At 46.4% G+C, this 27,499-nt stretch overlaps 1 protein-coding gene across 2 annotated transcripts in view; it reads right to left on the bottom strand.

The window, feature by feature from the left end:
* Casq2 (calsequestrin 2) overlaps positions 1–27,499 on the bottom strand; it is a 67,306-nt gene that overhangs the window by 15,053 nt on the left and 24,754 nt on the right. For both annotated transcript variants that reach the window (XM_036191083.1, XM_036191084.1), the window contains exons 3-7: positions 24,507–24,607; positions 19,679–19,790; positions 14,371–14,444; positions 7,900–8,030; positions 6,602–6,647 (exon numbers count right to left, since the gene is read on the bottom strand). In XM_036191083.1, the coding sequence (XP_036046976.1) occupies positions 6,602–6,647; positions 7,900–8,030; positions 14,371–14,444; positions 19,679–19,790; positions 24,507–24,607 (464 nt within the window). The remainder of the gene's footprint in view (positions 1–6,601; positions 6,648–7,899; positions 8,031–14,370; positions 14,445–19,678; positions 19,791–24,506; positions 24,608–27,499) is intronic.

Below are 27,499 nucleotides of genomic sequence, written 5' to 3'. Positions count from 1 at the left end.
TTTGAAGGTCCCCACCAGGAAGGTCCCCATCAGGGATGGACCAGATGACAGGGACTCCGGAGCATGGCTGGCAGATCCTGATCCCCTGACTATAGAGCAGTAAAGAACCCTGAGCTCAACTAGGATTTGGGTCTCTGGTGCTCACACAAGAGATGAAGATTCAACCAGTGTCTCTGGTTGGGGAAGCAGAGCCCATGGAGCAATTTAGGAATGCCACCACAGGAGTGCATGGTGTCCAAGGAGGCCAGAAGAGGGTGTGAGATCCCCTGAAATTAGAGGTACAGATGGCTGTAAGTAGCCTGATGAAGGTGCTGGGAACCAAACTCAGGTCTTCTGCAAGAATAGCAAATGCTCTTAACCCCCGAGCCACCTTCCCAGCCCCCAACAGGAATGTTTCTGTGAGGGTGAAACGCTCCAAGGAGAGTTTGGAATTTGGTACTACGGTGGTTTTAGGATGTCACTAGGGAGGGGCTGCCAGAGCAGGGGAAGTAAACCAGAGAACATGCCAGAAAGCAAAGAGGCATTTCATAGTTGCACATCTGGGACAGGAAGTCCACCTGCCTGTACCGCCTTTGTGTTGATTATTTACTGGAGAAGGGGAGGGTGTGGAGCAGCCTCTTGTTTATGAAATGAGACCTTCTGGAGACACCAAGCTATGAGATGGAGAAATAAAGCCCAGTGCATACTGATGACAACTGACACAAAAGAGAGACTCACCGGGAACCCTTGTGTCACATGGAGTCATCGTATGGGGGTGGGGGACACAAGCCTCCATCCCTGTTTCCATTTCAATTGCTTTTAATGCTGCTGCAATCCCATCTAAATGCTAATTTTTTCCCCTTTGAGTTTGGAATGAACAAAACCTCCAAAAATTCAAAGACAGATTAAATAGAAAATATTATTATTAAAAACAAGAGAGTGGGCTCTGCGTTGGTCACATTCTCCAGGGAATTGAATGTTACAGATATAGATGTGTGTGCACCAGGTTATTAGGAAAACCTGACAGTGACCAGAAGGAGAGTCTGAAGTTCACTGTTGTACATTTGCTATTATTGCCAGACAGACTACCCTGGTCAGGTCTCATTAGGCGGCCCCATGTCTCTGTCGCCTGCCATCAGCTGGAATTGAGCACCCATAACTCCGTGAAGCAGGCTTCATTTCTGCCTCCCCTTCTAGAGTGCACTTGGAAATTGGTTTTAGAATTAAGAATCCATATTCATTTTCTGACAGGCTGCTTCAAGTAGGCCTGTCACTACCTTGAACTGAGATGGGCCCTGGGTGAGCACTGTCAGAGGTACGGAGGGGCTCTTTCCAAGCATCTCAGGCATTCGGGGCATGAGCCTGTATGGAGCACCTGTGCAGATGTGGGCAGGCTGTGCTGGATGCTGGGAATCTTCCTCAATAAACTGGTGGAGAAGAATCCACGTGCAAACCCGTGGGTCAAATGCACATCATATTCCTACAGTTCTTAAAGAATCACAATGACAGCGCATGCCTTTAATCCCAGCACTTGGGAGGCAGAGCCAGGTGGATCTTTGTGAGTTCAAGGTCAGCCTGGGCTACAGAGTGAGATCCAGGACAGGCACCAAAGCCACACAGAGAAACCCTGTCTTAAAAACAAAACAAAACAACAACAAAAAAGAATCACAATGACTTATCTAAAGCCACAGAGATAGTGGTGACCTCAGCAGGACTGATTGGTTCTGTCTAGTCCAAAGACCCTCTGTGTTAGTCCCCCCTGTCTGCTATGATGAAGGGTCATAAACTGGGTAGCTTATCTATAACAGGAATCAGGGAGACTTGTTTCTCACTGTTCCAGGGGTGGGAAGTCCAAGGTGCCCTCAGCAAGGAATTCTGTATCGAATGAGGCTTACTTATTCTTTGGTCTTTAGTCCTCTTTTTTTTTTAAGATAGCAACTTTTTTTAATTAAGAATTTTTTATTCATTTTACATATCAATCACAGATCCCCCTTTTCCTTCCTCCTGCCCCTCCCCTACAACCCACCCAACTCCTTATGTAGCCCCAGCTGCCCCTGAACTCACTATGTAGCCCAGGCTGGCCTCAAACTTATTAGCCTCCTTCCGGGAGTACATGCATGATTCACCGTGCCCAACTTGGGGCTACTTTCATAAGGGCAGTCCCAACTATGATGGCTCTGTCATTGTGACTTATCACCCTCCAAAGGCCCCACATTTAACATCAGGTTTCCAAAACATGAATTTGAGTGAGATGCACGTATAGACCACAGTACCCACAGTGAATGGCAGAGCAATGTCTATGAGGAAGCTTGTGGTAGGTATTGTATTCCCTGAAATATTGGGTGTTCCCCGAAATAAACATATCTGGAGTCAGAGAACAGACAGCCACTAGAACAAAGCCAAAAATGGTGGCTAGAAAATGGGAAGAGTAAGCCATAGCAGAAGTTGGGTGGTGGTGGTACACGCCTTTAATCCCAGCACTTGGGAGGCAGAGCTAGCCCGATCTCTGAGTTCAAGGCCACTTTAGAAACAGCTAAGCATGGTGACCCACGCCTTTAATCCCAGAAACCCAACCTTTAATCCCAGGCAGTGACAGCAGAAAGAGAAAGATATATAAGGCATGAAGACCAGAAACCAGAGCAATTAGAGTAAAGCATGTAGTTAGTTAAGCATCTGGTTGGTTACATGTTCAGGCTTTGGAGCAAGTGAGATAGCTGTGGCTTGTTCTGCTTCTCTGATCTTCCAGCAATCACCCCAATAACTGGCCTCAGGTTTGACTTCATTAATAAGAACTCTTTAAGATTCTTGCCACAGAAGCTCATTGCTGCTGCAGGCTAAACATGCTTAAAGAGGCCAAAAGGGCCAGTAATACAGTGGCTGTGCACCAGACCCCAGCGAGCAGGGGATGTGGACCCCACTGGTCAACACACTTCTGGAGATTCCTCAGCTTTTTGTCTGTTCCTGCCTTACAATGGATGTCCTGGCTTTGGGTTGTGGATGTTGAAATTACTATTATTGTTATTATTATTGTTATTATCATTATTATTGTGTGAGCATGATGTGGGGAAGGAAGCATGTCACAGCATGCATGTGGAGGTCAAAGAACAACTCTGTGGAGTCAGTTTTATGTGGGTTCTGGAGGTTGATTGCAGGTTCCCAGGCCTGTGCTGCAACTGCCCTAACTAGCTAAGCCACTCCCCGCTCCCCCGCCCTGAGCTGCTAAGCTTTGAGACTATTTCTCCTGATCAACCCTCAGCATCTAAAGTGGGGAAGGCAGCATTCACTTTAGTAACTCTCTACCTAACACAATGTAACTATGTAACATACCATCCACCAACCCAAGGAAGCGACTGTCTGTAAAACTCCTCCTGGGTGAAAAGGCTAGAGAACAGCACCGCCAAGAAGAAACTGGTGTTATCAGTTACTTACAGCTGTGTTACCACTGTCAGCGTTGTTGTTTTCTACCTCCTTCCCCTCTCTCGACCTTTCTCAGACTAAATGAACAGACGTAAAGCAGACAAAGCAGAGCTCCCAATGCGACGCATTGGCTAATCCAAGGCTCTTGAGTCCTGTCTTAGAGAGTATTCCGCATCGCAATAGAGAAGAGTCCTTCAGGAGAAATCACTGGGGAAAGTGAGATGGCTCAGCAGGAAAAGGCACTTTCCACAAAACAGTTGACTTGAGTTCAGTCCTTGGGACCTCATGGTAGAAGACAGAAAAACCAACTCCTACAAGTTGTTATTGAACCTCTTCGTCCTCACACACAGGTACCATGGCACACGTGCAACACACACACACACACACACACACACACACACACACACACACTAAAATATCAACTAATGTTTTTAGATAAATCGCTGGCCCTCATCCCCTGTGGCGGTTGCCAGGGACCCTGGCTGTTGGCAAGTAGTGGGAGAGCCTCGGCTGAGTGACAAGCCAGCATTAAGTCTGGATAGGCTCCCTCACCCCCAAGTTCTCTGAACACTAGAAACAGTGGGTTCCCCTCCGCTTTCCACCCAGCAACTATCACTAGCCACCATCTTCTTCCATGGTAAGGCACGGTATGGCTTGTGTGGGTTGCTCTCTTAAAAACCTGCACAGCTGCAGAGAGCTAAAGGTAAACGGTGCTTCAGTTCAGCTCGCTTTCCTGACTTGTGCAACCGTCTTGCAATGTCAGCGCCAGTGGATTGAAGCAAAGACTTTTACGTCCCTTTGGGCACTATCCATAGTATAACTTGTTGTGGACAAGTGACCCATGGAGATGCTGCTCTTTGGAGCAGTACCCCCTAGCTTGGGCATAGGGGCCGGGGGAGAAGACCCTTCAGACCAACGGGTGTGTGCTTTTCCTTTTCAAAACTGCAAAGATGGCCCTAGAGTGACCTGTGCTACCTTTTTCCCTATTGGGGGACTTGGATGAGGGCAGGCCAGATCATGTGACCAGTGCCAAATGCAGTGTTGGGAAGAAATGAACCATTCTAGCTATCATCTCCTCTATTTCAATTAAACTTACTAAATAAAGAGAAAGTTGAGAGTTAGTCCAATCAGGGCCAGGCAAAACATTCTTCCCACCTCTGCCCTGCTGGGAGGGGAGGATTTCAGGAGCTCCTAGGCTCAGGGGCAGGGAGGGGACACAGCCGTGGGGATCCTGGTGTCAGAGAGGAGAGTCCTGGAGTAGGAGTATTTCTGCAGTTCCGTTCTCTCCCTTCCCAGTGCCTCGGTGATCAAGAAAAGGAGAGAAGTCACCAGAGGTGAGACGAAGCAGTAAGTGTTCTCCCTTTAAAATGGTATTCATGTTCTGAAGAAAGACTGGGAGCCTGTTCTAGGTTCAAGGGCAATAGAGAAATAGAACAGCCAAGTGCAAGTGTCAGAATCTGCATTAGATACACTGTCAAAGAGGCTTTCTCTTGCAAAAAAGGATACTAGTGGGACTCTCCCCAATTTGAGTAAGGTCGATACAGTTAGATACAGTTAGATAAATATTGACTTCTGGATTGTTTTGTTTTTCAAGACAGGATTTCTCTGTGTAGCTGTTCTGCCTGTCCTGGGACTCACTCTGTAGACCAGGCTTGCCTTCAATGATTTCTGGATTTTAATCACTATGGCTATGAGAGAAAAGCACTTGAAATACTTTGGGATTTTTGTATCAGCTACAAAATTCTCAAATAGCACAGAAATATATGTACATATATGTATTTGCATATGAACATATTAATATATATGAGAAGAGAGAGAAAAAACTAAGGTGGTAAAATATCAACGTTTGAGGACTCTGGGTGGAGAGATAATAGATTTTTCACATTACTTTATAAATCTGAAATTATTTTAAAGTAAAACCAGTTTTTAAAGGCAATGCTTGCTTGTCTAACTTGCAGCCCACAGGCCACGTGGGAACACGTACAGCTATGAATGAGACCCGAGATAAAAACCGTAAACTTACTTGAAATATTATGAGATTTATTTAGGGGGCAGTGTTCTGCTTTTTTGGTTTGTTTTACTTTTGATTTTCTTTTTTAATTTGATCATGTGGTTCTGGAGGCTGATCTTTCTAGATGCCATCATGTCGGAATGTCAGAAATCTGGACAACGTTACAGGCATTTGCTATTTCTTTATGTTCAGTAACAAGCCCTTTAAAGGTCAGGTCACTAAATGTTTGCCTTCAGAAACTGTAGCAAGTTCAATGCTGGGAGTGTCAAGTTACTCCCTGTTCAACCATGATGCCCAACTATGAGTTTAAATTTTAAGTAAATGAATGTTTCCATCTTAATGCCTAACACCACAGTGGTAGCCTGTGGGGACATGACCACTTTAGGGAGAGATACTGGAGGAAACATGAGATACGGGTCTGGATAGCCTTGCACCTCAAGAACTAATGCTTATTAGTGGTGTCCTTGAGTAATTAACCTAGGATGATCATAGTTTTTCTCTATGTAAAATGGGCTAACATGGTATTTGTCCTACATCAGAGAGCTGGCAGTTCTAAGTGAAATATGAGCAATGGCCTAGAAAACAGCCCCCAGACTCTGCTTGTTTTTTGTCCATAGACCCCGAGTAGAGCTGAGGTGGGAGTGTGGTGCACCTCCAAAGCCTGTCGATGATACTGTTTGAGCCACCTGACAGTCTACGATACAGACCTAGAGGAGGAGCTGACCTCTCCATCTTCTGGTGTCTCTAGTTGTCTTTAGTTTTGTCTCTAGTATCTTCAGAGACAAGATATTTATTATTTAGATACTTATTAACCAAGCGCCTGCCATGTCCTAAATGCCCTATCTCACTTGTCCTCACAAAAAAAGTCCCCATGACAACATGACAAGATACAGACACAAGAATACTCAATGGCAGATACTAGACTTGAATCCAGGTCTCTACGACTTTGTAGACTGGGGTTCTTCCACTAGGCTGCCTGACCCAGCTGCAGGCACATGAATGGGAGTCAACCATGAATTTGAAATGAATTTGAGCAATATCACCTAGAGGATCATACTGGATCCATGGACATGAGCATGAGGCCATCCATGTTCCCAATACTTTCCTCTCTAGATGTCCACCCTGGTCAATAAGACTTGGTATTCAGAGGGTATCTTGAGGGACACACACCACAAAGCTTTGCCATTTCCTTACCCATGTTTCAAACATGTCCTCTGGGCGCAAGCGACGTAGTGTGGGTCTGGAAAAAAGAAGGGGGGGTAGCTTCCTTGAGTAGGGATTGTCACAGTAGAAACTGAGTCTCAGCTCTATGCAAATGAAACACTGGTTCATCTGCTTATGCCTGAGGAGCCCTGAATCCATCTCTGCCCCAAGGAAGCAGAGCTTTTCTACTTGCTCTGTCAGGAGAGAACTAGGCCCAAACCACTCAGCCTAGTCACAGACATGGGTAGGTCAGAGGGAACAGAGACAGCACCTTCCCAGTGTCCCCTCCTCACAGATAGGGGCCACTCCTGAGAGCTAAGAGGCAATCCTGAACAAGGAAATGGGGCAGACAAAAATTATTCCAATGCAGAATGCCAGTTTTTATCATTAGGGTCATCCATCAAAAACCATAACAATAAACATCATGTTGGCCCCACCTCGTGTTGTCTTTCTGCAGGGACAGACTGTCTAGGTGCAGGGGTCATGCGCTTCAGGCTCACTGAACACATTTGTCCGTGTCAGGGAGGGAGGAAAAGGCGAAACCGGGGGTCCACTCCCGTGACGCATGTTCCCAGGTGGCTCCTCCCTCCCGAGAAGAGGCAGAGGACTCCAGCTGGTGGGCCAGGCCAGGCCAAAGCCTCTTGTTTGTGTAACTAGACCCTGCCTGGGACACTGCCACACCCATTTGTTTACACACGAGCATGGGCTGTTTACGTGCTCCAAGCCCAGAGCTGAACAGCTGCGACAAAGGCCATTTGACCCCAGAAAACTGTGTAAATATTTACTATGTGGTTCTGCAGTGAAAAATTCTGTGGATCCCTGCTAGAGATACTCTGAGTCCTAGCAGATCTCCCAATCCCAGAAGCTGTCTGTAGAATGTGTAGAACTGTCCCAGGTTATATTATTTAATTACTCAGTCTTACCCTCTGTCTGAGACATTGGGAGAATAACAACTCCATAAGGCTGGAGAGTAGCCAAAGTTCTTCCCATACAGGAAGTTGTCATTGTAAGTGTACTTTCATTCATATCTTACTCTGGCTTGGGGTGGACGGGGGGGGGGGGGGGGGGGGGGGGGGGTGCCAACTAGAAGGCAGTGGTCTAACCCTACCTGCAAATGTAGAGCCTCATTCAGAAGTGGTGACATCCTTGATACTGTCAGTAACTGACAGCGCCACCTTGGCCAGTTCTTAGTCTAGGTTGTTGCTCTTGGTGACTCTGGACGTCAACACTGAGAGGCTCTTGCCCATTACCCAGACTCCTCCCCATCCCCTACATGTCATCCCAAGTACCTTTGATGTTCCTTCACAAACTCCACAAGCTCCTCTTCTGTGTACGGTTTGTTAGGGATGACACTGGGCTCGTCCATAAATGGCTCATAGAAGCCAACTTCATTCATTTTCAAGGACAACTTCTTTGCCACCTGTGACAGGTAGAAATCAGTCATTCATTTGAACACTAGCCTACAGTAGCAGTGGGCTACCTCCCCAAGAGAGGGCGCTTGTGCTCTCTGCTAACAACGTGAGGGCTTAGGGCAAATTCAACTTAAACATTGAAGTAGCAGGGACTCTATCGCTTCTAGTCTGGGCTGGACTTGATCTGCGATCAAAGCAGATTCAATAGAAAAAGAATCATCTGGAGAATAAGCATGACGAGGAACAGTTGGGACAACAAGTGGAGAATGTAAGTGCACGGTTATCTTCCCTCAGCTGTGTTTGCCGGGGCTGGAGGAGCGAGCAGATGGTAAGAGAACACGCTTACAAGGTGGCTTTAACTGAACTAATTTGGCTGGAAAAGGCAATTGATGGCAACCATTAGAGTACTCGTGTTCACAGAATCAAAAGCCAATCCATTCACCTGTCCTTGATCCGCTCATAAACTCTAATTGCTAGTTAAGCTGAAGAATACTAGGGCTCTGTCTCTGTACCAAGCTTGCTTGGTGTTTCGTTGGGCCCTGAGAACTGTCCATCTCTAAGACAACTAGTCATCCTGCTTTGCCTAGAGAGGAAAGGCTTCCTGGGACAAAAGACTTCCGGTGCTGAAGTGTGGATTGTTCCTAGGGAGCCAAGATGAGTGGCTCATCCTATAACTAAGCTGGAAGAAAGCGCCTGTAGCCTGACACATTTTTCTCTCTTGTTAAGGGGGCCACACGCCAGGCCAGTGTGTTGTCAGGGCAGAATGGTTGCTGTGTTTGCCTGCAAAGTTGCTGAGCTCAGGACCTCTCATTGTGACATGCTTTGAGAGGCCTGGAATGTGAAAGGCTCCATAGGAAGCCAAATGCCATTGTCTAGCGCAGAGCTGTGGTCCAAGAAAGCACAGGACAGAACAGTGGCTCCCTTGAAACTGCACAGCATTGCCTAGGATCTGGCACCTGTGGTAGTAACCCCAACACAATGACCCAGTAACCCAGGGATTGGGACTGATGGGGGGAAGGGTGGGTGTTACATAAGCTCTTACACAAGGCCTCTTCTGTGGAAACACTTATGTCCACAAGCATCATCACTTGCTAGTGATTCCAGGTCACTAGATTCTAAAAGACAAGTTTGAATTCCAACATCCCATGCAGGGTTGAAGCCAACAGACCACAGAAAGAGCTACAGTCAGGCTGGGCCTTAGTGTAAGCCCATGACCCCAGCACTAGGGAGGCTGAGGTTGGAGAATCACAAATCCAGCATCAGAGTAAACTCAAGTGAGTTCAAGGCTAGTCTCACTTATGAAGATCTTGTCTCAAGGTAAAAAGTTAAAAAGGTGTCTGAGGGTGATGAAACGCAGTACTGTGGAACTTCATTAGCACCGGTGAGGTTCAATCCCCGGGACACACACACACACACACACACACACACACACACACACACACACACACGTTGGTCAGAAAGGCAGGAGGGTGGAGTCTCCCTTCCACTTGACCGCCTCCTCTCGGGCAGGTGCAATATGAATGATGCAGCAATGAGGAAGGGGTCTGTGGGGGTGGAGGAGCAAACAGACCAGGGTCTGTATTGACACAGTCCTTTGCAAGCCTGCCTATGGCACAAGCTTAAAAATGGCAGGCCCTGCTCTCTGGGTTCACTCATTCATTCACTCATTCACTCATTCACTCACTCACTCACTCACTCACTCACTCACTCACTCAGTCTATGTTCTAAGAGCCAGGCTTCCTTCCGGGGGACAAGAAATGATTACTATGTAATACTATGGAGCACAAAGCCTGCTTACCATGCGCTGGCCACAGGTGCAAAGGGCCTTAGGTTGGTTGCGTTATGCAGAGCTCGCTTTGAACGTGCACAGAGCTGTCACTCTGCTGTTTTACATACGAACAATTTGGGTGAGCAATTCATCAGGATAGAAGGGAAGGGCCTTCTATCCACACCCAGAGGCTAAAGAAAGCATTCTGTCTAGTTTCCGGTGTTCCAACATCCGTTCCTTCTGAGGATTCCCTTCTCCTTGACCGTGTAAAGAAAGGAACCTGTAGATATTCTGTAAACACTACATGGGCAGCCTACATTCTAACGAGCTGTTGCTTTGTCTTTCTGTCATTAGTTCTCATTAATTCATCCTACATCAGGGGAAGTAGTTATGACTTCCTGAAGGTGAGAGCTGGTCAGAACTACATGTCAAGCAGCATGTGCATGCCTGTGTGTGTACATGTGCCTGTGCACAGGGTCTCTGGTCCCCGGATGCCACTGTCGGGGTCTGCAATGTTCAGTGTATGGATGTAACGTTGGATTGTTGAGGAGGCCTAATGTTTGGTCTGGAAGACCCCAAGATTTCCTACAGTCTCCTGGACCTTTCCTCCCTCACCACTTCCTCGGTACGCCTGTACTTTTCTTTCTTCCAGCCTTGCATAATTGCATCTTGGGTAGCAAGGACTGAGGGAGGGTTGACTGGCCAATGAATTTATTAGTTCAGTTTGTAAGAGTTAGCAGGACCTTCTATGTCTAGGGCAAGACTCTAGCAAAACCTGGCTCATGAGTGTCACAATTCCATAATGATGCAATGTACTTTCAGATATCAGAGAGTTCCATAAAAATGAAATTGCCCATGATTTTCTTTTTTCCTTTAGCTGGAATAAGTTTTGACACTTTGAAGCAAACTACAAAGGACAGGGAACGTTTTCCCAGCATTTGCATGCATGGGGATTTTGACTCATGACTTTACTGCAGTTCTACAGGCTGGTCCCCGTGGTCTGCGATGAAGAATCAGCTGAGCAGAGACTTGGGCCTTCTCCACAGCTCTCTTCTCCACCAGCTCCTTCAGGCCCCAGTGTGACTCAGAACAGACTAAGGCTTCATTTCACTGGTCCCCAGGCAGAAGGTGAAGAGCAGGCCAGAATGGTGTGGGATCGTAGAGCTGACACGTCGCAGGCTGCCAGTGAAAGGTGGACTCCAGCCTGCCTCTCCCACCACTTCCTCACAGGGTCTGAGCTTTAGGGTAGCCTGAGCTATACCACAGGGATCTGTGTGGGTCCCAAACCTATGAGTCCTGTAAAGTTCCCTGGGAAGAGTTTGTTTCTGTTTTAAGCCTCAGATTCCTAGAGCTAGAAAGATGGCTCACAGTTAAGAGTGTACAGTACGGGCTGGAGAGATGGCTCAGAGGTTAAGAGCACTGACTGCTCTTCCAGAGGTCCTGAGTTCAATTCCCAGCAACCACATGGTGGCTCACAACCATTTGTAATGAGATCTGGTGCCCTCTTCTGTGTACATAATAAATAAATAAATCTTAAAAAAAAAAAAAAAAAAGAGTGTACAGTGCTTCCGCAGAGGACCAGATCTGTCCCCAGCACCTGTGTTAGGAGGCTCACGGCCACCTGAAACTCCAGCTCCAAGGGGATCTGATACCTCTGTTGTCTGTGGGCTCCTGCACACACACACACACACACACACACACACACACTCTCTCTCTCTCTCATGCCACACTAACACACATAAGCATAATTAAAATAAAATAAATATTTCAAAAACTAATTCAGATTCCTGTGTCCTGTCACAACCCTAAAAAAAAAAAAAACAACAAATTTCTTGGAATAATCCCACAGATTAAGGTTCTTCTTTTCATTTCTTTATCATACGTATGATATCTACATATCATATATATCTATTTTATGTGTGTGCATACACACGCATGTGCCAAGTGGGTGTATATGGAGGTCAGAGAACAACTTATGGGAGTTGGTCCTTCCTTCCACCATGTGGGTCCTGGGATTGAACCCAGGTCATCAGGCCATACAGCAAGCGCCTTTCCTGCTGAGCTGTCCCGTTGGCCCACACAAAGACTTTTAAAAGGTCGTTAGAGGAAGCGGCATCTATTGATTGCAGTTGAGAACTATGTCCTCTCACCCTGTTAACAATTCCCCCCTTGATGGATTACTGGGTTTTTACTAACCTTCTGTCCTTTCACCTCTCACACTAAACTCTAAATTCTGCAAGGCCAATCACATGTCCTGCTCGATGCTGTTGAGTCCTGGAAGCCTAGAAGTCACTCAGTAAATACTTGCTAAATGAATGGATGAGTTCATGAAAAGAGACAGAGAGACAGAGAGACAGAGAGACAGAGAGACAGAGAGAGAAAGGAAGGGAGGAAGGAAGGAAGGGAGGGAGGAAGGGAGGAAGGAAGGAAACACTGTGTTGAATGTGTTCTCAATGTGTGAAAAACCGGCCCCAAACTGATCCTGTGTTGCTAACAGCCGTTTCTTCCCCGTCTTTGTAATGTCCTCAGTAGCTTCAAGTCTGTTTTTTGTTTTGTTTTGTTTAAGCTCAGATTTGCAATCTCCAATTATGTGAGGGTTTTTCTTCGTTGTCATGGTCAGATGCCCTTTGCAAACAGCACTGTCTCCCCCCTGGAGTTTTATTACTTTTCCTGCTCTTCGCTCTTTCGCCCCCTGCTGGACACTGTTGAGACTGCAGCTGTGCCTTCTGGATCCCACCACCTCCCACTGGGGAATAACCTGTTGGTTGCAAGCCCCAGGTGGCAGCAGCCTGGTCCCCTTTCTGTGTTCCATAGGGAGGTGCAGAGACTGCCTTTTTCTTTTCAAAGAGTGTGAACCTCACAAGGCCACGAGGCACTTGGGACTCTGTCTTCGTTGGTAGTAAAGCAGCTTGGGGGGTTCGCAGGCCTCCCCTTCTTCAAAGGAACAGGGACAGAGTCACACTCTGGGTGGACTGGGAGGCGCTTTTTAGAACAAACTCTGCCCTGAACTCACAATAGACTGTCATTCAGAAAACTAGGGCTTTGGTGATTAGCCAAGCCCACCTGCTCAGGGTTCTCTCCTTTCTTCCCTTCACATGAACCCTCTTTAATTGTTTTAAAAATTATACTGGGTTACATCAGGCCAAGGCCATTTTCTTGCAACTGTATAATCTCTCCATACTTCACTGCCCTTGTCTCCCTTACTGTTTTCCTAAGAAAGCTTTACTTCTAATTTCATGTCATGTATATTACACGGTTTTGTATATCTATATAAAATATAGAACCTGTGCATGAGAGAAAATGTGATAACCGTGTCCCTAGACTGACTCAGTTCACTCCATAAGATGATTTCCATTGCATACATCATTTTCCTGCAAACAACTTAACTTCATTCTTTGTGGCTGAAAAAAAAATCATTATGTGTGCATATCATTTTATCGATTTTATTTTTATTTTATGTGTATGAATGTTTTGTACACCACTTGTGTGCCTGGTTCCCAGAGAGGCCAGTGAGGACATCAGAATCCTCGGAACTAGAGTTACAGACAATTGTGACCCACTTTATGGGTGCCAGAACTCAAACCTGGGTCCTCTGGAAGAGCAGCCGTTGCTCTTAACTGCTGGGCCATCTCTCCAGCCCCGCACTTCCTATAACGACTCCTCTGTTGATGAGCACCTGATCTGATTCTATTAGATTAGTTCTTTTCTTCCCAATGGGGTCTCATGTAACCAGGCTGGCTTTGAACTCCCCGGGTAGCCGAGGATGACCTTGAACATCTCGCTTAAGGATTCGGTGTTGGACATCAAACCTGGGGCTTGCTGAGTGTTAGACAAGTGATATATTAACTGAGCCACATCCCCAGCACTCAGAGCTCTTAGCCTACAAATTCTTAGTCACCCCTGGCTTAGCCAAACCAGAGGCCAGTGATAGATCCAACTTGGGCTTCTGCATTCATCCTCGCCCAACACTTCTGTGACAACCCCTCCCCCTGGGTCCAGATGTCTTTTTATTGACAGTGAGCTAACATCTACCGCATGCTTGCAATGGCCAGACTCCAGCCACACACTCCACCCGTGGCTTCCTTCTCTGAGCACAGCTGTACAGTACAGCATCTTTGACATCAGCTGAGGCTCAGACTCCATCCAGGTTTACCCATCACTGACTGTGATCGAATCCATCCATCACTCCCTGCCTTGGTCATTCCCTCTGTACAGTGAGAACACTGGCTGCTCATACAGGCCTTTGAGAAAATGGGAATGCCCATCCCTGCACATCATAAGCACTTAAGCATTGGTCATTATCACCATTTTGCCGGGGTTTTTTTTTGCTCAAAAGTTGTCCCAATTGTGAACCTCAATCAATGAGGGCAAACTTCCTTTGAATTTAGACTACACTGGAGTCATTAGTTAGCCCTTCTTTTTGGATTACAGGCTTGGCTACAGAGACCATGTCCTCAGAAGTGGTTTTCCAGACTCTTCTAACACTTCTGGACAAAGAGGCAAAGAAGGATAGTGGAGAGTTCAAACTTAATTGTCAGTGCTGCTGAACGTGTTTAAATCAGGTTTTCACAGGTACTTACCCCCTTGTCAAAGGTGGCAAAGAACTTGATGTAAGGCTGGAAGTGTTCAGCTGCCTCTTGGAAGGCTTTGTAATCTAGGAGGGAAGAAGACACGGGAGAAAGAAACATTTGCAAGAGGCCAACTGCACCCTTGGAGAGAACTGTGTTAGGTAACTATTGAATACCATCTAAAAAAGATTATTGGTGTTAAAATTGACTGGTATCCAGTCACTCAAGAGAAGCCTTCTTCTCCCACAGGTTTGTGAACAGAAAGCAAGAAATAGGGGAAACTGGAGAAGAGGAAGAAAAAAAATACATGGAAAACCCCCCAATCAAAGAAAAAACAAAACAAAACAAAAACTCCTTTCACCCAAATGCACCCACTGAGGATGCAGTCTCTACATAAAGCTCACAATAGGAAGACCTACCACACTGTGTTTATTTACAGTTAACAGAAAGACAGGACCCTGTGAAGTGCTTCAGGCTTCCCCAGAAGAGGGCTCCCAGGTACATCTTACAGTCTCAGAAGCATTACATTCACATCTTCCTCCTCCAGCTCTTACATGCTTTCTGCCCCCCTTTCTATCACATTCCCCGACCTTGGGGGACCGGGGTTGGTAGAGATACCCCCTACACTGAACACCACCGTCCCTCACTCTTTGCATTTACCCACTGCAGTGAGAAGCTTCTGCCCAGGCCTGGGAGCTGCATAAATCTATGGCTAGAAGCATAGGTTTTTATTTATTGTTTTCTGTTGATTTGTTTTTTGAGACAGGGTCTCACTATGAAGCCTGGCTGTCCTGGAACTCACTTTATAGACCAGGTTGGCCTCAAACTCACAAAGATCCACTTCCCTCTGCCTCCCAGTTGCTGGGATTAAAAGCCTGTGCCACCACACTTGGTTGAATATAAATATTTAGAAGGCAGTTTGATGACATGAGATATAATAGGGGGGCCCTGGGAGGAATTCAAGGGGGCAGTGAGTGGTGAATATGATCAAATATATTGTGTATATGTATGAAAATTTCAAAGACTAAAAAGAGGTTTACTTTTAAACCCTGACCTTCTAAGATTATTTTAAACCAAGCCTATGGTTCAAACCTCTATCCAAATTCGTCACGGAAGGAAGGAGCCACACCCATGTGAGAACACTGCACTTTACCACACCTGGGCAGGAATGCATGAGGTATCTGGAGTCAGGCCTTCAGTCAGGGATGGGAATGGTGGCCTTTGTCATAAGTAAATTTTATAGCCCTATAATCCCAAGCCTAGGATTTACTCTTCAGAAGACTGGCACTTTTCCGTTTTGTTGGATTTCATGCTCTGGAATGAGGCAGCCTTGTATAAGATTCGGTCATAGGTGATTTTACAATAATGCTGGCTCAGCAATGCCCAGGTAAGATAGACAAACACACTAACGTTAAGCGACGCTTGGCCTGGGGAGGGCACTGGCTTTTAGGAGCCATGAGGCTGGGGAAACATCTCAGTTAAGTAGCTGCCCAAAAAACTCAAGGACTTGAGTCTGGGGTTCAGTCCCCAGAACCCACATAATAAAACCAGGCAGGTGACAGAAGCCTGTCATCTCAGTGCTGAAGAGGCAGAGACAAGTGGATCCCTGAGGTGGTTGGCCCCTACTTGGAAAGTCCCAGGCCAGTGAGAGACTCTGTTCCTTAAAATAAATAAATAAATAAATAAATAAATAAATAAATAAATAAATAAATAGTAATAATAAAGTCTGTTCTTTGCTGTACTCACACCTACATGAACACATTCTCCCACACACCCATGCACACGTGCACACATGCACATGTGCACACATGCACTGGCACTCACACATGAATGCACACACGCAGGCACACACTTACAGAACCACACTACATGTCAGTTGTTCTAAAAGACATAACAACAGCACACATTTGAGAGAGGTTTGAAGTGTACAGGAATGCTGATCTGGTACCTCCTGATGCCGTACACCGACACAGGCGTCCCTAAAGTCATGGCAGTCAGAAAGACGTAGCTGGGTGCTTTGGGTGGAGGACAGGGTTGAGGTAGAGAAGGCAGACAGAAGCATTTGAGAGAGCAGAGAGAAGGACCAAACAGAGGAAGGGCAATAGCGAGAGCAGCACCAGATTGGCAGCAGCCCCCCACAAGTCCTGCCCATCCCCCAACATCCCTGTTCAGTCTCTTGCCATGTCCGCGAGCTGTGAGCTCCTAGCCCAATGATGATCTGATCTGAGTGAGAAGCCTCTTCTCTTAGAAGTCTGATCCATGCCGTTGTCAAGATGAAAACTGGAGAGGTTGGCATGGTTTGAGGCTAGCCTGGTCTACAGAGCAAGTTCCAGGCCAGCCAGAGTCACATAGTGAAATCCTTTCTCAAAGCAAGCAAACCAAAGGATTAAAGGTGGAGGTGGGTGACTCAAAATTCACGGGACCTTCATTTAGGATGCCTGGATCTGTCACTTGTCTGGTTTTGTGAAATCTAAGCATCAGGCCCCCCTCCCACACACACCAGTAAAGCCTCATCTTAGAGTTTCCTCATGCCCTTTCTCTGTCTATCAGGAGTCTACACCCATTTTAGTGCCTCAGGTTTTAGTGACCGGTTAACAGCACACGTTGGAATCCCTGAAGAGAAATGTCCGAAAGGCCACCATCTGCCTTACAAAGACCCAAAGCACGCTGTTGTGGGTGGAGCATTCAAGGGATAACCCTGGGACAGTAGAGTTGGGGAGCATTGCCCAGTCTGTGTGCTCGTGTGTGGCTGCAATGACCACAGCTCATAAAGGACTCCTGTCATGTGTTTTCCCTCAAAGTCCTGAGCTTCAATATCCACAGAAAGGCTGTCATGAAGGTTTGCTCGTGATTCTGAATTTCTCATAGAAGGATGTCATAGGGCTGGAGAGAAGGTTCAGAGGATAAGAGCACTGGCTGCTCTTCCAGAGGTCCTGAGTGCTATTCCCAGCAACCACATGGTGGCTCACAACTATCGTTAATGAGAACTGGTGCCCTCTTCTGGCCTGCAGGCATACATGCAGGCAGAACACTGTATATACAACAAGAAAATAAATCTTAAAAAATAAAAAGGATGTCATAAATGTGACCTTGATAACATCTAAACCTGCTCACATAATCCCGTCTCCTTTAACCTTTGGGTTAGAAATCACCTCTCCACTAACAGAAAGCAGTGTATCAACTGGGAAGTAAATTAAAACAGTGAATTATAAACATTGAAGAATTTGGGAGCTTATTTGTTGACTTCAAAAAATGGTGAACTTACTTAACCATCTAACTAAGTTTAACTTCAAATTACAAGGTTTCCTGTAGCACAGGCTAGCCTTCAACTTGTGATCCTCCAGCCTCTACATCCCAAGTGCTGGCCCTATAGACACAAGCTACCACCATCAACTAGTATTTTGAGTTTAATAATAATTAGAAAACAAGTTGGGCAACATCTATGCATGTATTCCTAAGTAAAAGCCTCATTGCTATTTTTCCAAACATAACATGCTATGGAAAGATATAGTTGGGTTTCAACCCGCTTACAGGTCACAAGAAATGAAGATTATAACTGTGACTAAAAAGAAGAGTCAGTTATCTGGATGCAACGATGCTTGGGTCCATGAAGAGCAGGGACCAAGCTGGCTAAATTGCATCCAGTGATGAGAGAAGAACGTTAGCAGTGACAGGACAGGCAGTGAGTGTGGCCCCTCCTTTGCCACCATCCCATGTGTCTTATCAACCATGTCTTTCATGAATTGAAGAGCCTGGCGCTTCCAGCCCTCACTGGGAATCGTTTGCTGCTATTTTAAGCCTGATACCTAAAGTCACAAAGCTGCACTCTTGGAAGTGACTCAGTTTCTCTTTCAAAGTCAGAAAATGTACTCTATGATCTCGTCTCCATCTCAGGTCTTATTGCTACCATTATATAAGAAAAGTAACAAACAAACAAACAAATAAACAAAATCAGGAAGCCCCAATCCCTTGCAGGTGACTCTCATTTTATGCCTACGCTCATGATCACATTCACCGTCCCCTGACAAGGCTCCCATGGCCTTGCAAGCATAGCCCACTAGTTAGGGGTATGAATGTCAAAGTTAGGCTCCTGGAATTTACATCCTGGCTTCTGTATCCATGAGAGACAAGAGACAGTTCATCAGACCTTTGTGTCCCACCCTTCACCACCATTAAAATGCAGATAACCACCTGGACAGAACAACCTCACGTCCTGTCATGTGGCACTCCCAGGCCCTGGCGATCCCAGGTGGGAACAAAATGGCGCCATTCTGTTTTTTGTCAGTGCTGTGGGGAGGAAGGAGGGTCCTGGGAAGCACTTTCTATGCTGATCTTGGCCTTGGCCCCTCCTGCTCTGTCACACCGTGGTTAGTGAAGAGGAGGGGACAGAGGGCAGGGGCAAACTGAGAGGGAGGGCTGGAAGGAATGGCTTCTGTCCATTCGAGTGTGCTGTGGCCCAGATCCTGCTTCCATTTTGTTCCATTTTTTAGCTACTCGAGACGTTACCCTTCCTGTTCTCTTCTCCCTGCTCCTCTAGACGCCCACTCTCCACCCTCTCTTGCCTGCACACCCCACTGCTGTGATGCTGGGAGAGGCCCCTTTGCTCACCCACAACCTGGCCACAGAGCCTTCACAGGAGGCTGCCCAAGGGTGTGGTGGCATCAAAGGCACAGACTGATGGCCAGCTGCGGGCTTGGCCAGCGATTTTCCATATTTTCTAGCAACTACTGAGCCCATCTCCACCCAAAATTCGATTAATTCTCTCCAGCTGACAGGGAAGCTCTCCAGCTAGTGACCACAGGAACCACTTCAGGGAGATGGCCACTGTGTGTCCCACTTTACAGGAGAAGAACCTGATGGGAGAGTAGAGGAAGGAAGAGGGCATTTGTTTATTCTGTAGAACACACACATAATAACACATACACTCTTACACACACAATAACACTCACATGTAATAACACATACATTAACATACACATAGTAACACACACAATAACATACATTCACATGCACAATCACACACACATACACATGCACAGTCACACACACATACACATGCACAGTCACACACACACACACACACACACACACACACACACACATCTTCAAGGCTAGAGAACATGGCCTGCCCTTCATGTTCTTTCCATCTCACTGCCGATTTTGCACAATTCCTGCACACGTGTCCCTTTGCACAGACAACTAGAAGAAATTCAGCTCCTACTGCCCCCGCAGAAGAGATGTGAGCCACACCCTCTGCTGGGACAGCCTCGCACACCTGGTAAGGGGCTAGCCTTCAGGCCTGTGCTGACAGGAGACTTACATTCGGAGTCCTCATTCTTGAAAAAGCCGAGGAGCTTGATCTGGTCCTCGATGCGCTCAAAGGCCTGGACTTCCAGCTTGTTATTCACGATCTCCACGGGGTCTTCAATGAGCTGAAATCGCACACACAGAGGCACAGACATGGTCACAGACACACACAGAGAGACATAAAGATGTTCAAATAAGAGAGATCATCTCCCCCCTGCTGTGGATATCACTCTGTATAAATAAAATGCTGATTGGCCAGTAGCCAGGCAGGAAATACAGGCGGGACAAGCAGAGAAGAGAATTGTGGGAGGTAGAAGGCTGGGGAGGGGAGACACTGCCAGCCGCTGCCATGAGAAGCAACATGTAAAGACACCAGTAAGCCACAAGCCATGTGGCAAAGTATAGACTAACAGAAATGGGCTAAATATAAGAGTAAGAGCTAGACAGTGGTAGGCCTGAGCTCATTAATGGCCAAGCAGTTTAAATAAATAATATAAGTGTCTGTATGATTATTTTATACATGGGTTGTGGGACTGCAGAGGCTTGATGGAACCTGGAGAGAAGCTCTCCAACTACACCCCCCAGTGGAAGGTAGAACACTTTGGAGAGAAGGGTCACGTGAAGAAATTGTGCAAAATAGGCAGTGGGATGCAAAGAACATGAAGGGTAGGCCATGTTCCCTAGCCTTGGAGGGGTGTGTGTGTGTGTGTGTGTGTGTGTGTGTGTGTGTGTGTGTGTGTGTCATTGTATGTGTATATGGGATTCTGTATGTGGACACAAAGGCTAAAGTCTCCAGCTCACATCCCATACTGCCCCATTGCTCATGGCAGCAGTCCCCCAGGAAGATTTGGTCTTAACTTGGGGATGGTTGTCCTGGGCACCATTCTATTCCTCTTACGAGTTATTTTTTTAAAATTGTATCTTAAGTTATAGATTGACAATTATAACTACACACACACACACACACACACACAGAGAGAGAGGGGGAGAGGATGTGTGTGTATATAGAGAAAGAATGAGAGAGAGAGAGACTGTACTGTGCACATGTGAATGTGTGAGACTTGTATGCTCAAATGTAGAGATCAGAGCAAGATACCAATGTCTTCCTGTGTCTTTCTCTTGCCGAGAGACAGGCTATCTCATTGAACTGGGAGCCCACCTTTCTGGCTAGGCTGGCTGGCCAGCCATCTCTCAGGCCTGCCTGTCTCCTTCAGCTGGGTTTGCAGATACAGGAAGACATGCTAGGCTTTGTACATGGGTGCTGGGGACTCAGAGCCAGGCCTTCAGATGGTTGTTCTTGCACAGCAAGCTTTTGTACCCTCTGAGCCATCTCCTAGCCCCAACTGTTTGTATTGCTGGAACATAAAGTGCTAGGATATATGAACAAATGGTGAAATGCATAGCTAACACCCATTATCTCAAACACTTACCTTTGTGTGATGAGAACATTTGTGTACCCTCTTAGCAATTCTGAAATGCATGTTTATATTTGTTGTGCTGACCATACTGTGCACTGTCTCAAAGGAAGGAAACCCCACTTATTCTTCCTGCCTGCTGACACTGTACCCCTCAGTTCACAATCTCCTCATGTTCAACCCCATTCCTGACTGTTGTAATCAGCATTATACAGATTCTCTTCTGTAGCATGAATCTTAAATGGTCTTATTAATAAATCAAACCTGAGGCCAGTTATTGGGGTGAATGCTGGAAGATCAGAGAAACAGAACAAGCCACAGCTTCCTCGCCTTGGCAGTTCCTCAGTTGATCCTGTTTCCTCAGACTGGAAGCTTCTGAGTCCTCATCCAAATGAACTGTGCTGCTCAAAGCCTAAATGCTTAATCAGCCCAATGCTTCTAGTTTCTGGTCTTCACATCTTATATATCTTTCTCTTTCTGCCGTCACTCCCTGGGATTAAAGGCGTGAACACCATGCTTGTCTGTATCCTTGAACAGATGGATGTCTGCCTCTGGAATGCTAGGATTACAGGTGTGTGCTACCACTGCCTATCCTCTGTGTTCAATATTGTTGCTGTTCTGTCTCTGACCCCAGATAAGTTTATTAGAGTGCACAATATTTCGGGGAACACAATACCACCACACTCTTCCTCTGTGTCTTTTAAAAAAGCATTCAATTATCTTAAATTATACATGTAAGCAAAAAACCTGCACTGTGCTTTGAATATGAAGTGTCTCTCCGAAGGCTCAAGTGTTGAAGGCTTGGCCCATACCTTGAGGTTTCACTCACTGAGATGTGCTTAGATTAGTAAGCCTCTGACTCCATTGATGGATGAATCCACTGACAGCGTTAAAATCTAATGATGCTATTGGTCCTGATGAGAATTAGCAGGGGAGAAAGAAGGTCACGGAATATGTGCCTTTGTAGGCTGAATCTGGTCCTAGGAGCCTTCCTCTTTCTCTCTCTGCTTTCTGGCCGGCAGGAGGTAAGCAGCCTCAGCCCCTTGCTCCTGCTGACAGATTTCTGCATCATCTCAACCCCAACACAAGGAATTCAGCAGACTTTGGGCTGAAACCTCCAAAATCAAGAGCCAAAGCAAACCCTCTTTTTTTTTTAGTTGTTTCCCTTGGGGTTTGCCACAGTGATCAAAAAACAGACACAGTGTGCAGTATACACCTTTCTGTGCCCAAACTCATGAGTGTGGTGCTCTCTAATTTCATCCCTATTATCTTAGAAACAAGACTTCTTTTTTCCTTTTTGCCAGTTGAGTTGTGTTTATTCTATAACATCTCCTGACACTTGAATCAACAATGGGAAAGTGGCCCGGTTCTGGCTCTGTGGGTGCAAGTTTGCTAAAGGTCTTAAGAAAATGATTCTTTACTTTTAAGAAAATGATGAGGCAAGTTTCCTTCTCTCCCTGGATCTGAATAAGGATGTGTGATAAATGGGGTCCTGATACAGTCCATCTCATCATTAGCCTCATAGCACCCATCTTGAAGACCAAGGCCATGCCCTAGCAAGTTCTATGTCAGCTTGACCAAGCTATAATCATCGGAGAGGAGGGAACCTCAGTTGAGAAAATGCCTCCACCATAAGAACAGCCTATAGAGCATTTTCTTAATTAATGATTGATGTGGGAGGGTAGTACCACACAGGCTATGGACCTGAGTGCTATAAGAAAGCAGGCTGAGCAAGCCACGAGGAACAAGCCAATAAGCAGCACTCCTCCATGGCCTCTGCCTCCTGGTTCCTGTCCTGCCTGGTTCCTGCCTTGGTTTCCCTCAATGCACTGTGGTCCAGGATATGTAAGCCAAATAAACCCTTTCCACCCCAGGCTACTTTTGGTCATGGTGTTTCATCACAGCAATAATAACCATAACTAAGACAGACCACATTCTGAGAACAGAATTATCTGTGGTTTACAGAGATGGAGCCCCAATTTGATTAAGTCTAAACACTGCTCTAATTCTGGTCTGTTGCTTTTGTGGGCCAATCACACTGTTCATCGTTTAAAGCCTGTAGTCTTCCTTCCAGAAGCTTCCTTTTAGCTGGGGAGTCTGGAGCAGTGCCATGCTGGTCCAGACGTACAATGTTGCTTTTCTTGAAATTCCCCAGGACTTCTACACTAATGAGAGAGCCAAGCAGAGACTGTGGACATTGTATTTGGCAGCCTGTTTCTGCCCTTCTCTGGCTCTTGACAAGACAGAGAGAAAGCAATAGACTGCTGGTGGCTGCAGGAAAACTGCTAGTGGAGATGGCCAGCTGTGAGCTCTTTGTGCTATTGTTGCTGCTTGCTCTAAGGATGGAGTTGCTGCCCCACAGAGCCCAGGCTGCCCCACAGAACCCAGGCTGGCCTTTCATGCACAGTCCTCCTGGCTCACTGGATCCCCACTCATGGCAGAATTAGGTTCTTTGTCTGTGCAGAGCATAGGTTCCAAAGCCGTTAGCCTCACAGCTATGAGCAGCAGTGTGATTTTATACACAGCCGAAGTATTCTGTAGCATTTCCCCTCTGTTGGAACTTATGGATTTGAGGGTGTGATACCTCCATGGCTGAAAGTCAATGTGGTTGGTTTTGGTTTTGGTTTTGTTGGTGGTGGTGGTGTTTTTTTTTTTGTTTGTTTTGTTTTGTGTGTGTGTGTGTGTGTGTGTGTGTGTGTGTGTGTGTGTGAGAGAGAGAGAGAGAGAGAGAGAGAGAGAGAGAGAGAGAGAGAGAGAGAGAGAGAGGTGTTTTTTTCTTTAGCTATGTCTTTCCTTATAAAAACAACTTGTCTTTTTACATTTACTTATTTTGTGTGTGGGAGGGTGTGTACACACCATTGTGTGTGTAGGGAGGGTGTTAGAAGACAACTTTTGAGAGTTAGTTCAGAGGGCCGGGGAACTGAATGCAGGTCACCAGGCATCGCAGGAAGTGCCTTTACCCTATGAGCCATCTCACCAATCCACTGTCCCTCCTTTACACAGCTCAGAAGACTCAGGGCGATCAGGCCTGTGGCTCCCCACTTCCATCTCAGGTGACTGGTTCGCCCCCTCTTTCCCTGGTTCTCTCTCTCAGTGTCACTGTGCCAATGTCAATAAATGCCAGCAGGTATGAGTGTGTAACTGGTAAGAGACTACCATGTCACTTCTGTTACACACACACACACACACACACACACACACACACACACACACACCACCATTGGTCACTTACAACAATTTCTTCAGTGACTTAAGGGCCTGCTTCCCAGTAAAAGTAGATTCCACTATAGGTACCCCTTGCTGTTTTGTGAAGCCTGAGTAATGCCTTATGCCATGCCAGGCTCTCCAGCTCCTTTGTTCTTGCGTCAGAGTGTAGCCTGTCCACTATGGGACAGTTGCACACAAGGCCACCTCCTAAATACTTACATCCAGGAGAAATTCCACCAAGACGTCCGCTGCAAACTCCCCATCAAATTCTATCGTGCGATCACCCTTCAGAACATACAGGCTTCCTTCTTCATTGAAACCTAGAAGGAACAGAGGCCCGAGGCCAAGGTCATTCAGGTGCAGAAAAGCCTTTAAGGTCCTGAGTGGCAGTGGTATAGCACAAATCTTAGAAGGTCTTATTAATAAAAACAAACCTGGAGCCAGGTATTGGGGTGAATGCTGGAAGATCAGAGAAGCAGAACAAGCCACAGCCACCTCACCTCGCCAGTTCCTCAGCTGATCCTGTTTCCTCAGACTGGAAACTTCCCAGTCCTCATCCAGAATGGATCTCAGCTGAACTGTTACTCAGAAGCCTAAAAGCTTAACCAGCTCTAGTTCCTGGTCCTCACACCTTATATACCTTTCTGCTTTCTGCCCTCACTTCCTGAGATTAAAGGTGTGAGTCACCATGCCTGGCTGTTTCCAGTGTGGCTTTGAACTCACAGAGATCCGGATGGATCCCTGCCTTCCAAGTGATGGAATTAAAGGGATGTGTGCCACCATTTTCTGGCCTCTGTATCTAGTGGCTGTTCTGTTCTCTGACCTCAGATAAGTTCATTAGGGTGGAGGAACACAATATCACCACACAGTGGGGTCAGGATCAATGGAACTAACAGTAACACAGACAGGTCAGTTTGGCAGGGTCGGCCTTGAATTTGAAATCTCCTCTTCACTCTGCCACTGCTTTAGTTCCCACGAATACTGCTGAAGCCTGCCTTTCTCCTTATCAGCGCCAGTAACAGCCCCTGCTACCTGTCACCTTAGCCTGGCTTCAGGTCTCTCAGTCACCTAATGCCAGCCCTACCACTCCATCCACCTCGGCCAGACCCGGGCTCCTCATCCTCACGCTGCTCTTGTTATGTCTGCACTGTCCGGTACTGTGAAGGGGTGTGTCCATCATGGTGCGCAGAGTGGGGCTTTACTTCTCATTTCCTCTTCTCTAAACCAAGAACGACCTCCATCCCTGACTCTGTCTTGGTTACTCCTTCAGGTTCTGGCGTAGGGCCCATTCTCATCTAAGGTCTCTGGGACCAGCTGGGTGTCCCACTGTTGCTGGTGGCCCTCCAGCTCTCATGGCTTGTAGGGGCTCACTCTGATAGGACAGTCTCTAACTATAGGGGCGTCGTCTTCTCCAGAGCTCAGCCTCCTGTACAGAGCCTGGATGTGTGTACAGACAGCTCTGAGTCACAGGCCTCTTCACTCAGGCCCTGGGTGGTGTTGGGAGGACAGACAGCAGCCTCACTTTTGCCCCAGTACCCTTGAGACAGTGCGGTGTACTTGACAAATCCTTGCTTGGACACTGTATCCTTTCCCCAGAATATTAAACAGCTAAGACTGACGTTATTGTGACTCTACAACATCTTTAATTCTTCTGATTAGTTGTTTTCAACTCTATTATCCAGGAAATACTTTCTCCTAAAAAATCACAAAGGACCCTTAGGAGCAGGAGGCTACCCCATCTGAAAAGCTCCTGACACACCCCAGCATTGGACAGACAGAGTATTCTTGGCTCTGGTGACATCTGATCTTAAAATGTGCCCCAGGAAGCATCAGTCAGCATCTTGCTTGAGACTTTGTCCTGAGTGAGACCAGGTAAGGCTTCACACACTGCGGTAGTCATGGCCGAAGGGAGGCAATCGAGAGAGGAGACTGGGGATAAAGGGGCAGGTTCGCAGAACACACCCATGTCCTGAAAACTCCAAACATCCAACATCTAGAGTACAGCTGCTTTCCTCCCTCCTGGTGACCTTAGAGAAAAACACATTTAGATATACCAAGCCCCATCCTGCCCCTGGCCAGTCTGTTCTTGTGAATTCATGTTCAGCCTGTGCTACCTAGATTTGAACATTTCTAGAACACTAACACCTTTTTTTTTAAGGTTAGTTACTAAAAGTTCTCCCAAATATCACCTACTCATTAAAACAGTGGCAGGTTGGGGGCAAGGCTAGCAATCAATTAGCTGCTGGAGAAAGAGGCAGAACCCATGAAATGTTTTTGACTCTAGGAAGAGTTGAATGTATTTTACTTCTATGCTCAGGACAGAAGAAGTATTCTTAATACGTCTCCAGGGAAATAGATATGCCAATCATTCTCAATAAATCATCATTCTGTAGGCATGAGTTCTTCTTTGTGTCTAACTTAAGTAGTCTTCTATAAAATAAATCTTATCTTTGAAAATGACTGGTCTTCTGAAAAATAAAATAGGAAAGAGCTGTTTGTAATTTGCTAGGATAATGCACTTGCATGTAGCTGGGATAATGCACCTGCATGTACCTGGGATAATGTACCTGAATGTGCCTGGGATAATGTACCTGCATGTACCTGGAATAATGCACTTGCATGTACCTAGGATAATGCATATGCATGCACTTAGGATAATGTACCTGTATGCACCTGGGATAATGCACCTGCATGCACCTAGGATAATGCACCTGTATGTACCTGGGATAATGCACTTGCATGAACCTGGGATAATGCACCTGCATGCACCTGAAGATGTATATTGAACCACCACTAAGTTTTTTCTCTTTTTCTGTGCTTTCTACTCCAAACGCAATTAACCTTTTTTCAAAGGTCCTGTTTCATAACTTCCTGCTATTTTTAATAGCCATTCTCCACTGGTCATGCAGAAAAAGCTAAATGGACAGTGTTGGGGGTGGTATTTGGAAACCAGAGGGGTTTTGTGTGCCCTTTCTCCTTGGGATTATGGAGGAGGAATCTTAAAGGGCACTTGATCATGACATATTGACATGAGAGATTACAGCTTCCACCAAGTTGTCACTTAGCTGTGCCTCACCTAAATCCAGCCAGGCTGAAAAATTTCCAGCTGGGGTTCAGTCTTAACTTTGGGACTTCTGGAGACCCTGCTGTAAATGCATCATGTGCTGGCTGCTGCTGGAATGTTCCCAGAGAGTCCCAGAGAAGCCACTGAG

The sequence above is a fragment of the Onychomys torridus genome, chromosome 6 (genome assembly GCF_903995425.1).
Source record: "Onychomys torridus chromosome 6, mOncTor1.1, whole genome shotgun sequence".
Lineage (NCBI taxonomy): Eukaryota > Metazoa > Chordata > Mammalia > Rodentia > Cricetidae > Onychomys > Onychomys torridus.
Note: the sequence above shows the minus strand (reverse complement) of the source record. Positions and strands in the feature narration are given on the sequence as shown.